Source organism: Eurosta solidaginis, chromosome 3 (assembly GCF_040869045.1).
Source record: "Eurosta solidaginis isolate ZX-2024a chromosome 3, ASM4086904v1, whole genome shotgun sequence".
NCBI lineage: Eukaryota > Metazoa > Arthropoda > Insecta > Diptera > Tephritidae > Eurosta > Eurosta solidaginis.
The window spans coordinates 180023425-180040351 of record NC_090321.1 but is presented as its reverse complement, the minus strand read 5'-3'; the positions used below and the strand labels follow the sequence as shown (position 1 = coordinate 180040351).

At 35.6% G+C, this 16927-nt stretch overlaps 1 protein-coding gene across 2 annotated transcripts in view; it reads left to right on the top strand.

Moving 5' to 3' along the window:
• The window catches only part of NaCP60E (Na channel protein 60E), a 641026-nt gene that overhangs the window by 599908 nt on the left and 24191 nt on the right, over positions 1–16927 (top strand). For both annotated transcript variants that reach the window (XM_067774083.1, XM_067774082.1), the window contains 3 exons: positions 3877–4051; positions 4326–4622; positions 6225–6379. In XM_067774083.1, coding sequence (XP_067630184.1) covers positions 3877–4051; positions 4326–4622; positions 6225–6379 — 627 coding nt within the window. The remainder of the gene's footprint in view (positions 1–3876; positions 4052–4325; positions 4623–6224; positions 6380–16927) is intronic.

Below are 16927 nucleotides of genomic sequence, written 5' to 3'. Positions count from 1 at the left end.
AAGTAGGCTGGCGATGGGGTTTACCTGGACAGCGGCGGCACGTTCCGGGCGGGGTCGGTTGATGGTGTTGGCGGGATCGGCAGTCTTCGGCAGATAGTAGGGCAGTCGGTGACCTGGGGAAGAGACCGCGAGGACTCGGGTTAGTGCTGGTTTCACCGCTGGACTCCCCGCCTCCCTACTTGCACACTAGTAGAAGGAGCGTAAGGGGAGTGGGGTGTACCAGCCGAGACAGCCGTGGGTCGACCCGTGGCGGAGGGGAAGTGCACCTTAACGGCACAGCGGAAGCCCCTTGTGCGCACGCATCGGCTCACGGCCGAAACCAGAGCTGCGGAGTGGGGGTCGTGCTGTCGTTCGGGCGGCGAGTTATTCCTTACCAGACCAGGACGACGGAGGGAAGGGTAGTCCGAAGACACCACTCGCGTCATCTTGGTGCAGCAGGGGTGACTCGCGCTACGGCCGCACCCTCTTCTCCCCAGCTAACTAGAGGGAGTGGTTCCTCTGCTCCGGCCAGCCTACTAAAACCAGAGCTGAGGGGGAGGGGGGGTTATTTGGTCATTAAGGCAGCGGGCCGCTCAACACCGAAGTGGGCGACGGAGGGAAGGATAGTCCAAAGACACCACTCGCGTCGTCCAGCCCAGGTGAAGGGTGACTCGCGCCATGACAGCGCCCCTTCCGCTCAGTCCGAGCCGCGGGGGAGGGGGGTTATTTGGTCATTAAGGCAGTGGGCCGCTCAACACCGAGGTAGGCGACGGAGGGAAGGATAGTCCGAAGACACTACTCGCGTCGTCCAACTCTGGTGGAGGGTGACCCGCGCCATGACAGCGCCCCCTTCCACTCAGCTAGCTAGCCGGAGTGCCAATTTTGTCTTCAAAAAGACAACTACTCCCGCTGGCTCACCTGCGAGGACTGAATTGCAAAAATGAAAATTCGATGTTTATATGGGTGGTGCCGCAAACTGGTTGAGAAGTCAACACACCATTATTGTGATTTTCATTGGTTTGCTATCAGTGGTTGTTGGCTATGCTATAAAAGAATAAGTACAAGTGTTGTTGGCTATGCTATAGAAAATTAACAACAGGGAGGTTCAGGTTTAAGTGAATAAGGAAATACAGGGGGTTACGTTATTGTAACGCTACGTTATAGTATAAAGCTCGTAGTATCCGTCTGTCCGCGTGAAAGACTTTGGTTCGATTTTTAACACTTTTTCCGTGATCCAATTGAGCTGAATTTTTGCGGGCAAGAAATGTCTGTATCACCTCATCCATCATCAGCCCATCAGTAAACTTGCTTGAAAGCTGTGTGAAAGACTTTGGTTAGTTTTTTAACACTTTTTCCGTGATCTAATCGAGCTGAATTTTTGCGGGCAGGAAATGTCTGTATCACCTCATCCATCATCAGTTCATCAGTAAACTTGCATAAATTTCTATAGCAATAGTCGCACACGACTTCCGTAGTATACCAAAAGTAAGGAACATAAGCAGTCTTGAATATTTTCTGAAACGAATTACACACTGTTTTCGTAATATTTTTAAGATTCTTACTTGGTGCGAATAAGCCATAAACGTAACAAAAGTTATTTCGAGTCGGGCACTGCATTTTTTCTCAGTTGAAATATATAGAAATACGTTTTCGCACAACAGAACTTAAAACAATTGTCAAAGTATACGTCTCCTAGTAGCGCAACTGTCAGCTGATCGGAACAAACACACAAACGGCACAGAGTGTGTTGTATCAAACAATGAATTAAACGAATTTAAATGATGGAATATTGATTGTGCAATCAATTCAATGTTTCATCTGTCATACCAGCTGTAAGTGTTGTAAAAGTCATAAACAGTTTAGTGTTAGAAAGCTACTATTGATAAACTACAAATAAAATATATGGAGTAGGATGGGTTAAAAAAATATTTTTATTTTTCCGGAACGCTTTAGTAGTTTGAAAATTTGGAGTCCCTTCAAGTTAAGCCGAAAAAGAAGGAAAAATGTTCTTTGTTTTTTTTTTTTTTTTAATTCAGAAAATCTGTGAATTGATAAAAATCTATTTTTTTAAAAACCTGACGTGGTACAGACATTTCCACGAGTCTGCCTGCAAAAATTCAGCTCGCTTGGATCACGGAAAAATGGTTAAAAATCGATCCAAAGTCTTTCACACAAGCGGACAGACGGACACTACGAGCTTTATACTTTATACATAAGAAAAATCTGACGTGTACACGAAAATCGCCGATACACTTGTATTCTTATTTTTTTCTCCCCTTCCTGAAAAAGTATATTTGGTTCATAGGACAGAACTAAAGCTCGTTTTGTAACGCAGTGTTTTTGTTGATTTGGTCTATTAAGAGTCCGTGTTTAAGCATTTATACCTCCCAATGCGTGCAGACTAAGGTATCGAGTGCAGAGAGTCCCGATCCCGAAGTCCCGGGATTGCATAAAATAATCACGGGATTTCGGGATATCTTCGTATTTTTTCTTCATATTGCAAATTAACATATTTTTGGTTGGTTTATTTGTCTATGTTTCAATTTCAAACCATATGAAATCCTCTTTTCCTGGTCAAGTATGATTCGATTTCAAAGGAAACTGACATTTTTCTAATAAATGGTTTTTTTGAACTACTCATATTTGTATATGTTACATAATCATCTTTGAACCAAAATTCAAAATTAACAGTCTCTGGATGATCCAAATAAAACCCGTGGTACAGGGATTGTCATTTTCAAATGCCGAAACCCGGAGATTGCAAAATGTTTTCGGGATCAATGGCTTAATACAGACATACTGCAACGACAAAAGTTAAAGACTTTTCCGCTTCTTTAAGCCCAACTATCTTGAATACAAGAGCGAATCAGAGATTTCGAGGATCAGATTTCATCCCGGAAAATTCCTATTAGAATCGACTTTAACATTTTTGAAAGCAAAAATACTGTAGCGCTGAGTTATAGGTTGATATTGCTCCATTTGTAGTGTTAACTTGCGGACGAACGGACAGAAGGACATGATCCAATAAAAATCTCGTCCTACTCTGATAATTTTTATATACGGAAGTTTTTTCTAGCTTGATTCCTTTCCACGATTACAGCCCAATAACACATACAAGTAAAGCTGGGTATAATAATATACAAGGACAAAGGATTTTGCTTTTGTTCAATACATGTATTGCTAATAGATAAAAATGTCATGATAAGATAAATTTTTTGGAGCAAAGTTTAATTTTGAGCCAATATTCTCGCGCAGTTCTTGAAAACCGGTTAAGTTGGCTTACAAAACTATATTATCATGTTGTTCTTCGTGATTCTAAAAAGGTTTACAAGGTTTTATTGTTAGCTGTTCTGAGTCAAATTTCACGAGCTTTAAGTTATAGATACCTACTACGTACATATGTATATTTTTCTCTAAACAAATCTAAGTTAATTGCTTTGTACAGAGTGCATTACTTGATTTTCCTCGAAATGTATGTCTAAAATAAAGTTGAATACGAATTACTGTCAAACTACAAAGAGGCGTGAACGTGTTATCGCGAAACGGCACAAGTCAACATGTGACTAATGAAAAAGTTGAAATATTCAAACAAGAAATGCAAACCCGGCGTAAAAAATAGAACTGAATCTACATAATTGGAACGTCTGTTTTGTGTCTACGAACACCTCGTTGCATTTTGACTGTTCGTACGTAATTGACAAAAATAATTAGCTTCATTATATTCCTTAGATCATTAACAGCCCGCTCAGTCCTACAATTACATTAATGTCCTCCAAAAAAACAAAAAAAAAAAAATATATTAAAATCAATAAAACAAGAAATGCATACATATGTAAATATATAACGCATATCCCCCATAATATTTTATGAATATGTTTCGTTTTATTTCTATTCCAGGTGGCAAGGAATGCGAATTGTAGTAAATGCTCTCATGTATGCAATACCGTCAATTTTTAATGTACTTTTAGTTTGTTTAGTATTTTGGTTAATATTTTCCATAATGGGTGTACAATTTTTTGGTGGTAAATTTTTCAAATGCATTGATGAAGATGGTGAATTGCTGCCAGTGACGGTTAGTAAACGAAATGGAGAAAAGTATTAAGAAAACAAAAAGGAAATAATAATAATAATAACATCAAAGAAAAAGAACAGAAGGCAAAACTTACACCAATTACTACTATGAAAACTAATACAAACCCCATAAAACATTTTTTGACGTTGCACACAAGAAGTACAATGTAGCTCTATTTTTTACAGTGTACAATTTTGTTACTCTTCGTAATATATTTTTTTTTAAACAGTCTATGTAAGCTTTACTTAATTTTAACTCTTTTTCCCACAATCAGGAAGTGAACGACCGAGATGAGTGCATTAAGCAGAACTACACATGGATCAATTCGAAGATCACTTTCGATCATGTAGGCATGGGCTACTTAGCATTGCTGCAAGTGGCCACCTTTGAGGGTTGGATGGAGGTAATGGCCGATGCAGTGGATGCGCGCGGTGTCGATCTACAGCCGCAACGCGAAGCCAATCTTTATGCCTACATCTATTTTGTTATCTTCATTGTATGCGGCTCATTCTTTACACTCAATCTATTTATTGGAGTTATTATCGATAACTTTAATATGCTCAAGAAGAAGGTAAGTGTGACCGGCTCATGGCGTATGACAAGCAGGTTTGGTGCCAACAATATTTATTTTTTTCACAAATCTTAAACCCTGTGACTTCAATTTCAAATTTCTAACACCTACAAAATATTATAAACACAATTACGTATTTATCAAAGTATAATTATTAGTAAACAAAATATAAAAAAATTCCGAAAATACATTGAAAAAATCTGTGGTCTTTCATAACTAGTGTATAAATATTCCTTAAATCCTATCAACAATGCTTTAACTAATAACTTAAATATATATACACAAAGGCAAAAAGTCACTCCAGATTCAAGGGTTTGTTGATGTTCAAGGGACTGTTAAATTTAATACAAAGCTTAATAGCTCACACCTCCAACAAAACTGTCAACATCACCAACCCGAGGCGAATCCTTTTACAAATTTGAGTGTATCATCACATATTTAACAGACGGGACCCTGGCGATTCCAAGTTGCGCACGGAACTAGGGATTGGAGGGATGAATGGCCTAGAAGTTTCAAAGGTATTTCCCATACGTGCCGGATCTATTTCGGTAAAGGATCAGCAACATCGCCAGCACTCCCCAAAACCTTAGTGGTGGGTCTTTATCGCTATAAAAAGAAGGAGACCGAAAGTGATAAAATTTTCTACCACTCGCCTCCCCTAACTTATTATAGGACACCCCCTACATCCGCTCTCAAATATGCGTCCGATAGATAGATAGAACTTAAAGTTTATGCGATGTTAAGTTGCCTTTCTTGTGCATTGGGCAGAGCTCACTACCAATCTGGAGGCATGTACTCCTTCGACCATATTTTGGATACGAATTTATGTTTGCTCTTTAGCAAATTTAAACAACTTGGCGGATAGTTCGTCATTACCCAGCGCTTTGTCATTCTTGAACCGAGGTATTACCATAAGAGCACCCCTTATATTGTGAAAGAATTAATGGGCATTGTTCCTATCAGTCAAAGTATAAAGATTTCACACTCATACAGTTCGGCTTTATGTTTCGTCCTTCCACCACTCTGTTACATTGTCAGGTCAAATGTCCTTTTATGCTGAAACTGCAGATGACCAACAATGTTTCGAGCTGCGGAAAAGTCAATCAACCTCAACCCTTGGGTTATTATATCCCGCGGAGGCAGAATTTTCCGGATGTAGGGCCAGAGGACCCTTCTTTGGCCACCCCGGCGTTGCCTTGTTTTTTTATTGGTTCGAATTTTTATGTGTACCTGCGCACAACTTGGGAGCGAGATATTTATGTGTGCAATATTTTAAGTTCCGTAAATAGAAATAAAATGTAAAGAAAATTCCAGTATGGTTTTATTTAGTTGTCCGTCACTGTAAATACAAAAAATTTCCAAGAAACTACTTTTAGGCAAGAGTGGTAACATTGACCGAAAAGTAATTTCAAACATTACAAAAAAATTTGCTTCAGTGTATTAATGTTTAAATATACATACATATGTACATATAACTGGTTTTACTCACACACACACGCATACACATTTTACACAGTTACTAAAAACCTAAAAAATGTATGTTGTTTATATGTATATGTAAAAATTAAACATAAAAAAACATTTACTTTCATCGTTCCATAGTATGAAGGAGGAGTGTTGGAAATGTTTCTCACCGAATCTCAAAAACACTATTACACCGCCATGAAAAAATTGGGACGAAAAAAACCACAGAAAGTCATTAAGCGACCAATAAATCATTTTTTAGCAATGTTTTATGATTTATCGAATTCAAGAAGGTAATGATGATCAAAGGCTAAAAGTATGATTTATACCTACTAAATACATATTTACTACATTAAATTTTTAAATCTGTAGGTATAATTTTTTTGTTCTTGTTTTTTTTTTTTACAACTTAACTAATATATTTCTTAAAACTACTTCCGTTTTTAATTACAATTATTTTTTCTATTCTTCATTCGTTTAACACGCGCTTTTTGCATACTCACAATTCTTTTTGGTTCAGCTAATCTGTTGCTATTTGCTCTAGTAATGCTAAAGGACAGTTTACACCTCATAAGCTATATGAAAACTCACTTTCTCTCTAACTTAAATTTTCTCAACCTTTCACCTTCTCTCTTGCTACTTATATATAACATATATACTCAACTACTCTACTGCAGTAAGATCTATTGAACAAAAAATTTTGCAATCTAAATAGCATCTGAAGAAATACTATTCTTTCTCAAATGGTTGACAGGTGGCAACACTAATTCCGATTAACTAAGCACTGCACGAACCTCTGTTAAAATTAACTAAACAAAAAAGGGAACTAAATAATTGTTAAATAAAAAAATATCGTTAGTCCCACTCCAGGCTCAGAACCGAACCGAAGTCCTCTCATTTTGAGTAAAACTTTTTTCTAAATCTCGGATGTTACTGTATTTGATGATAAACCAACGATGAAGACAAAATGACAATTTTAATAATGATATCGAACCTAAAATTATAGTTTTGGTACTCGATTAAAGTAATATCGAAACTAAAATACTCGATATAATTGGCGAAGTTGCTAAGAATGATGAAATAGCTGAACTAAGGATAATATAACCCATAACATGGAACTGACCAAGTTGGGTTATGATTGCAGAGAGCCGCGATTCCAACCAGTATTATTCACTGTGCAGATACTAACTCTAGCTCTTGCTGCTAGCAGTACAACGCAACCAAAATCTTCCTAGCCCCATACCCTACATTAAGTTTCCAGAACAGATTACTGTTCAGTCAATCCCTGCAGAAGTAGTTCCGTTATGTTCGCAGTGTGTCCAGGTATTTGCTACCGACAAATATTGCCATCTTTAATGCGAAAGAAACAGGGCTTTCGATATTTTGAAGGATAGTTTTTTTACGACCGATCTGTGGGCTATCCTTGTAATAGGTATGCTGCGAAGCCGATAATAACCAGCACACCCGTGTTTGAAGTTTTATTTTGCTTGAAAGATTAGACCACACAGGCATTCCTACGGAGCCAATATCAGCCGACAGTGCAGAGAGCGTGCCTTTTAACAGCCTCATTACATAAAGCCGAACTATCATTCATCTACCTAAAGCACTTTCAGCTTTTCACTTCTTAGCAGAAGCTGCCCATGCTGATTTTATGTCCTCAAATGCACCTTGTAGGGCGGATGGTTTACTACTACTAGCTCTCTTGAAGAACTGTCTTTTCAGGCTCTAAGGTGGTCAAGTGATGCTGTCCACTAAGGAGGTCCACCATTCTCCTATAAGTTTTCAAAAGCCAAAGCTGTTAAAAGCCGTTATTATCTTCAGAGGTCTATCGAGACATCTATTGCAGTTTTAGTTGCTCTAAGTTCCTACAGCAAAAGTACCAGTTTTTTGCTTCTACCGTATCCAAAACTTTTTCTAGGACTAACTAAATTAACAGAGAACTGCATATATCATTGATCAGAAAAAGAATGATCGGTAAAAACCGCTTACCTTGATAAAAGTTTCAGCAATTCACTGCATGCCACGTCCAAAGCACCTCCCTTACTGCTCTAACAAAAGTCGGGTCGTTGCCACCGATTTCTAGACAGAGCCCCTCATCTACAATAAAAATAAGTAAATACTCATATCTCTAATTGGTAACCAAGCTACCTCAGATGCTATGGGGAGGTTCGCTTTTGCACCAAAAATCATGTTAACTCCTCTCAATTTAGGCTCGAGTCTGATATCGTAGGTGACTGCTGGTGGCACATGGTCTATGGCATGGTTAATAGTTGTAGCGTCGTCATTACTGAAAGTAGAGAGCGGAAAAACTTAAATCTCTTATTTAGCTGGCACACGGACATTGACCCACCTGCCAACGTGCACCAACAGATTTTAGCCTGCCGACCTCAACCCCGAACATTTTGTCACTTCTACTGCTCAGCCACGGCTCCTGGATCAGGAGGTAGCCTCGCTCGGGGCAAATCAAGCTCATACGGTTAAATATTGATGAAACAAATTTCCAATTAAAAGCGCTTAATACAAGTTGTGGGACCTATTTGTTTTATGCCGACTCCGAACTGTATCTGCAAAATGAGTTTCCACTGAGAAACTTTTCATGGCAGAAGTACGCTCGGAGTGCTTGCCAAACACTGCCGAGGGGCGACTCGTTAGAAAAATTTTCTTCTAATTGATGTTGCTTTTTACGGGGCGTGAACTCAGGATCTACGGTGTGGTAGGCTGAGCACGCTGCCCTCACACCACGGCGGCCGCCTATTGATCTTCTAAGCATTGTTGAACAAGGAATTCAACCAACAATAACGGTCAATAGTTGCTAAGTAAAAAATCCTAAAAATTCCTGAAAGCAAAGGAAAAATGGGATTGATTTTGCGCCGTAGAAACACTTCCCTTAATCTGGACAAGCAATTTTCTCAAAAACTAAAATTTTTTTCCTTGGTTATAGAAATAACTTTCTTAAAAACGGAGAAAAATGTATAAAAAGAATTACTTTATGTTACTGTCACGGCCGTGGATTTCAGGGTCGTTCATATAAATATTGTGAGAACTATCCAATCAAGTGTTTTGATTGGAAAAAATATAAAATGAAGACAAATTTTTCCTCAAATTCATGAAAAGTTGTAAACAAAAATAAGAAATTCTTAATCATTACATTTAGATTTTCCTCAATTTGAAGAAAATATATATTTCTGCTCATTTTAGGTAAGTTTTTTTTTTTTGTCTAGTGTAGCTGGTTAATCTGGATTAACGTACCACCTGCCTATACTATTACTTTCTAGTCTCGTCTCAATATCATCTAAACTTTCTCAATACATAACGCTCTATTCAATGCTCACCCAATACATTCTTACGATACGTTTTTGGTTTTTGTATACTTCTTCGCTGTCTGTATCTAAATTTCTAAAGTACCCTAAAGTAATTGCATCGAAACCGCTTATAATCTTTCAAAGTGGTTTTATTCAAAAATGTTTGGTAAAAGTGTTATGAATTTTAATCTTACGTACTTCTTACAAACATGTGTAGATGCTATGTATGTAGGTGGCAACATTGATTTGTAAATATAATGTATTTATATAGACGAGTTTTAAAGATTTTACTGCTACAGTGCGTACGTTCTAAGCATAAGAATTACAGTTACTACAAAAGTACACATAGATCCCAGCTACCCACAAACAAATTCAGCTGTCTACAACATAGCTGAATAAAGTAAACGATTTGGTGATAAAATTATTTAAACACTTGCTCTATCCTAAGATATTTTGCGAGTGACTCATGCACTTCAATTTTAACGGTGTTTTCTACAGTTGTAGTTTTTCTATTGTTGGAGAACTGTAAGCGTAGAAAACCCCTTCACAACTCTGTATATTATACATATTTGTTCTTGTTTACATAGTTCTCTATAATAATTAACAATATTAAATTTTATCGAGTGAAGATTACTAGACATATATTTAAAAAAAATGTTTAAAAATTAGTGTTGTTGAAATGTTTGTAGTAAACCAACTGACCTCGTTCACATCCATCCTGCGAATGTCAAATATCTTTACTAGAGGAGAATGTAAAATCGAATGGGAACAACTGTTTTATTTGTAGTATAACCCATCCCAATTATATCTGTATGTATATACATACATAATACCTTTTCACGTAATCACTTTTTATACCCAGCTGTCCTTGCACACAGGGTATTATAACTTTCATTGTATAACGGTTGGTTCTACAGGTATAAAGGAATCGAGATATATATAGATTTCGATATATCAAAACCATCAGTATCGAAAAAAATTTGATTGTGTCATGTCCGTCCGTCCATCTGCCCGTTAACACGATTACTTGTGTAAATATTGAGATACATATATTCACCAAATTTGGTACACGAGCTTATCTGAACCCAGAATATATTAGTATTGAAAATGAGCGAAGTCGGATGATAACCACGCCACTTTTTATATATATAACATTTTGGAAACACACAAAAAACCTGATTATTTAGTAAATAATACACGTAGAATGTTGAAATTTGACGTGTAGACTGATATTGATAAAAAAAAAAAATTCATAAAAATTTGAAAAAAAAATTTTTAAATGGGCGTGGCACCGCCCACTTGTGATAAAATTGATTTTACAAATATTATTAATTATAAATCAAAACTCGTTAAACTTATCGTAACAAAATTCGCCTTTACTATAAGAAATGCTTTGGAGAAAAATTAACGAAATCGGTTAAGGACCACGCCCACTTTTATATAAACGATTTTTAAAAGAGTCGTGGACGAATAAAATAAGCTATATCTTTGCAAAAAAGAGCTTTATATCAATGGTATTTCATTTCCCAAGTGGATTTATAACAATAAATAGGAAAAATTTCAAATTTAGAAAAATGGGCGTGGTAGCGCCCCTTTTATGGCTAAGCAATTTCTATGTTTCGGGACCCTTAACTCGAAGAAAAATTAACCGATCGTAATGAAATTGGGTACACATATTTTCGTTATAGCAGGAAATATTTCTAGTAAAAATGGATAACATTGGTTAAGGACCACGCCCACTTTTATATAAAAGACTTTAAAAAGGGTCGTAGGCAAAAGTAAAAAGTTAAATCTTAGCGAAAAATAGTTTTGTGCCAATCGTATTTTGGTGCACATATTTTCCTTTTAACAGGACATTTTTTCAGTAAAAATGGACTAAATTGGTTAAATCGCCTTCTTTTATATAAAAGATTTTGAAAAAGTGCGTAGATGCAGGTAATAAGCTATTTCTAGTAAAAATTGAAAACTTCGTTAATAACCCTGCCCTTTTTTATAATAACGCTTTTTAGTACAATGGGACTTGTGTGTTTATGTTTATTGTTCTGTTATATCTTTATTTAAAAAAAAAAACAGTAGGGAAATCCCCATATCTGGAGGAAAACTGCATTATTACCCGCTCAAAGTCATTGGCGTTAGTCACTATATCCTTTTTGCTTCTTTTAAACGAAAATTAGTTCAGAATAGAACCATATGTATATGTATTATTGCGCAGCTTTGTAACAAACAACAACAGCATTTCAAGTGTACAGCTGGGTATGTAATGTTCGGTTTCACCCGAACTTAGACTCCCTTACTTGTTAGAAGAAATATTCGTGTAAAAACTTTTTGGAAAAAAAAAAATCATTGCAAATAAAAAATCATTTCATCCTCATCACTGATCTTAGCTGTTTTGAATGTTTATTTTGCAATGCTATTTGCTGATTGATATGCATATGTTTGTATTTGTTGTTCTTTACGTTACTCTTGCTTTTAAACTTGATATAATAACCAACCCTACTTTATATATACATATATATAATATTTTAGTCAGCTGTTCATCCCAGAGATTGCAATTAACGTTTAATCAGAAAAAAGAAATTGGTTTATGCCGCATAACAACCGATCAAAAAAGGCTTCTTTAGTGAGATATGTTTATGTTTAAGTTTTTCGGTCTTTGTGAGTGATACATTTTTATTTTCAAGTGCTTTCTCACTATCACTGAGATCGTTTAGTGTGATTTATTGCTTAAGGTTATTTTAAAACTGTTATTTTGGTTTCGGGAATAGTAAACCTCTCGTCTGCTCTGCTAGAAGCAACATAATGTAAACTTTTACAATCAATAACTGCAAGGGGCTGCGAATAATTGTTATTCATCAAAATTTAAACAAGAAAAACAATACTAAGATTGTCCCCATCGTAGATGTTTGGTTTAATGCATTCTTTCCAGGACCAATTTTAGATAATTACTGAACTGCTCTGGTATAATTTTGGAATAATTTTGAGACCTTTTTGTAGAAATGATGGGATCATCTCGGGACAATTTTGAGATCAATTCAAGATTGTTTGGGTTTTTTTTAAATAACTTTTGGGGTTTTTTTCGGAACTACTTTTAGATTGTTGCGAAACAATCTTCCGGACACGTTTGGAAATAATTGAGGGATTGTTTTACCGACTATTTCGGGATCATTTTGATACTATTTTCGAATTATTATTATGTTATTGGTTTTGTTATAGAGCTGTCGGCATAGTATCACTTTATTTTCAAAATTTTATAGATTTATCGAAAATAAAAATCGAGTATTTTGTTATCGAAAAAATATCGATTTGTTACCAAAATAAATACGAATTGTTATTGAAAAAACAATGTTGTCATTTATCAGCTGGCATGACCTTGCTAGCGAAGCCTTTGGGCTCTTTTCGTTGCGCAATATTGATATCTACATAGAGCTTATTCAGCTCATCATTGGCCCTCCTTCGGTACTCACCGTCGCCATCACGGACACGACCATAAATCTTCCGGAGAACTTTTCTCGAACACTCCAAGGGCCATAGCAACGATAACAAATCGATATCATCGTCGTTCATTAATTGGCACCGAAATCACCTACCCAGATTGCGCATTCAAGAATTCAAAACTGCTTCGTTCTGCGCATCTACGTCATAGTTGACTGTTGAGCGGATAAAAAAAAAGACCGAGAAAAAAAATAGCTAAAGGAAAAGAGTCAATTCATACGTCATAACAACAGCTGATCTAATGTTTACATGCGCAATTCGCAACCTTCTTGTGTGATTTGTGAATTGGCATTTAGCCGTCCATTTAGCCGTCCATATTTAGGCCTTTTCGTAACAAGTCACACCATCACATACCTCTTTCGCGATAACTGACGTCAATAAAGAGCACTAATGGAGATGAAGTCATCCTTAACCTGCCTCTCCAAACTCAGTGGAGGTTTCTCCCTACCTCTGCTTCTCAACTGCATTTATTCCTCCTTCCTTCCTCCTTCAAACACTCCGAAGGCTAACCCCTCTCGACGTGCAGAGCGTGATTTTTGTTCTTCGGGAGAAGACTTAACTTTTTAGTTGCCTACTCAGTCCAAAGCAGGCATGCTTAACCAACGAACTGATATCATTTCGTTACGATAGTTAACGTTAATATACGAAACAAAGTCATTTCGTTTCGTTTATTAACGTTAAGAACGTCAAATTAACGAAATGATTTTGTTTCGTTTTCTGCCATATCAAAACGAAATCAAATAGTTTATGTTGATTATTAATTTCAAACTATGCTGGCAAAGCTGATTGATGGCTGAGTCATTAAAGGTGAAAGCATTAGCCAAGCTGATTGCAACTTTTCTCATGAATTTTGACAGTGGGATCATTTCTCAGAGTATTTTTGACATTACCACCAACGAATTCCACAAACAAATTACATGGAGTTTGTGTGTGTATGTCCGCTCGCTGTTACCACCTTACGGCTACACCATGGCTATAGCATTGCCAGCACAATTCAAACACAAAGTATCACGTTTTTGTTAACGTTTTTAACTTTAACGAAAGCTTTTCGTTTCGGTTAAAAACGAGATACAATTTATCTTGATAATTTCTTTATCGATAATATTTCGAAGTGTTTCAACGGAAACGGTGGAAATTTTTTGATAAAGGATTAGCTTAACGTTAAGGTGCATCCCTGGTCCAAAGTATCACTTGTTGGCAAGATTTATTTTCCGTTTGATTTGTAAACTGAAACTGCTTAATTGCTCATCAATAGATGCGTTCTCTACTGCAAGTTAGTAAGTTTAGTAAAAATGTTGCTGACAGGTTCTGTTTCAGTTACTGACGCAACTATTTTTAACAATATTTTATGGTTATGTTATGTATTCAAGTGAAAAAAGGTAGTTTCTTTATTTTATGTATGTACTTAAAGTACATTACACCGTTTCATACATCCGTTTTACTTATTACTTAAATTGCTATACTCAGCGTGTTTTGCACACAGAGTATATTAACTTTGATTGGATAACGGTTGGTTGTACAGGTATAAAGGAATCGAGATAGATGTATACTTCCATATATCAAAATCATTAGTATCGCAAAAAAATTTGATTGAGCCATGTCCGTCCGTCCGTCTATCCGTCCGTCCGTTAACACGATAACTTGAGTAAATATTGATATATCTTCACCAAATTTGGTACATGAGCTTATCTGGACCCAGTATAGATTGGTATTGAAAATGAGCGAAATCGGATGATAACCACGCCCACTTTTTATATATATAACACAAAAACCTGATTATTTAGTAAATAATACTCCTAGAATGTTGAAGTTTTACATGTGGACTGATATTGAGACTCTTGATAAAAATTTTAAAACCAAAATATTTAAAATGGGCGTGGCACCGCCCACTTGTGATAAAATCAATTTCACAAATATTATTAGTCATTAATCAAAAATCGTCAAACCTATCGTAACAAAATTCGGCAGAGAGGTTGCCTTTACTATATGGAATGCTTTGAAGAAAAATTAACGAAATCGGTTAAGGACCAGGGGGTCAATTCCGTAACTGTGAAAAACTGAAAAATGTACACTCATTGAAAACTCATTTGCACACACAATTTACACTTTAAATTTTCATGCGATTCTGTAAATTATTGTGTACATTGTTTTTCTGAATGAGAGCTGAATGTAAAAGTCTTATGTCAGTGAGAAAATATTCATCAAACGCCATGAAAACAAAAAAGTCATTCTGCAACAGTGCGTATGAGTTTTGAATGTCAGAATAGTGTTCACTGGCTGCCAAGAAAATTCACGAAGTTTTTATCAGTGAGTTTTTTTGTTCACAGTTTTGCTTTACAGAATCAGAATTTCAAAGTTTACCCAATTTCTTGGGTACACTTTAAAACTCACAGTTAGCGAATAGGGCCCCAGGCCGACTTTAATGAAAATGATTTTTAAAAGGGTCGTGGACGAATAAAATAAGCTACATATATCTTTGCAAAAATAGCTTTATATCAATGGTATTTCATTTCCCAAGTGGATCTATAACAATACATATGAAAAACTTCAAATTTAAAAAAATGGGCGTGGCACCGCCCCTTGTATGACTAAGCAATTTTCCATGTTTCGGGAGCCATAACTCGAAGATAAAATTGGGTACAAAAATTTTCTCTATAGCACGAAATATTTCTAGAAAAAATTAACGAGATCGGTTAAAAACCACGCCCACTTTTATATAAAAGATTTTTAAAAGGGTCGTAGACGAAAATAATAAGCTATATCTTAGCGAATAAGAGCTTTGTATCAATAGAATTTTACTTTCTAAATTGAATTATAACATTAAATTGGAAAGCACTAAAATTTTTGAAAATGGGTGTGGCACCGCCCCTTTTATGACTAAGCAATTTTCTATGTTTCGGGAGCCATAACTCGAAGAAAAATTAACGGATCGTAATAAATTTGGGTACACAAATTTTCCCTACAGCAGGAAATATTTCTAGAAAAAATGGACGAGCTCGGTTAAAGACCACGGCAACTTAGATATAAAATAAGTTTAAAAGGGTCGTAGACTAGAATAATAAGCTATAACTTAGCACAAAATAGTTTTGAATCAATGATATTTCACTTATGAAGTTTCTTTTAAACGGGCGGTGCCACGTGTTATGTAGAAAAGTAATTTATCTGAAATGAAATGTACAATTGAAGCTCACGCTGAGTATATAATGTTCGGTTACACCCGAACTTAGACAGCTTTACTTGTTTGTTATTAAGTTGTTAAAAGTACTCTAAGGGTATTTCCACGGTATTTACTAATTGCCCATATGAATTACTTGTCAAAAATTGCATTCAATGAATTATAAATAAAAATGTTTTAAAGGTATTATATGATTAGTTGAATTAATTTTCAATGCTAAGGCATTAGAGAATAAAGTGCATTATATGCATCAAGAAGACTAGAATTAAAAATATTTCTTTTTCTGAAAGGGGCTCATGTAAAACATAACAGCACCAGCACCATCCACCACAATTTCATATAAAAAATTATTTGATACGCACATATTTAATTAATCTATAAATAAATTAGTTTTTTTCTTCTATTTTATTTCAAATATATAAATAAATGCTTGTATACACTCATAAAAACACTTGTCTACAAATTTTCAGTTGTGTAAATAAATTTTTTAACTGATTTATTGTACTAACGTACACATGTACTTGTATGCAGAGTTGGGTATTATTTGAATTCATTTGTATTTGGAAGGAAAATATTGTTTAAGGAAATTATTTAAAGCTAAATGCATAAATTATTTCTGAATAACCTTTTTATTCATAATTTATTTTTGAATAATTTTCCTATTGAAACGTATTCACAAAAATTCATAGTTTACTCATTTAAATAGCAGGCAAAGAAAATTATTAGAATAAATTCTGCCCAACTCTGCCTGTATGAATGTATGTATATTGTCTTTCACCAAATAAATTTGACTAAAATGTGTTCTCTTTTTCGATAATTCTTCTCCCCTATTTTCCCATGGCTAACGTTCAATGTGACAATTGTTAACAACA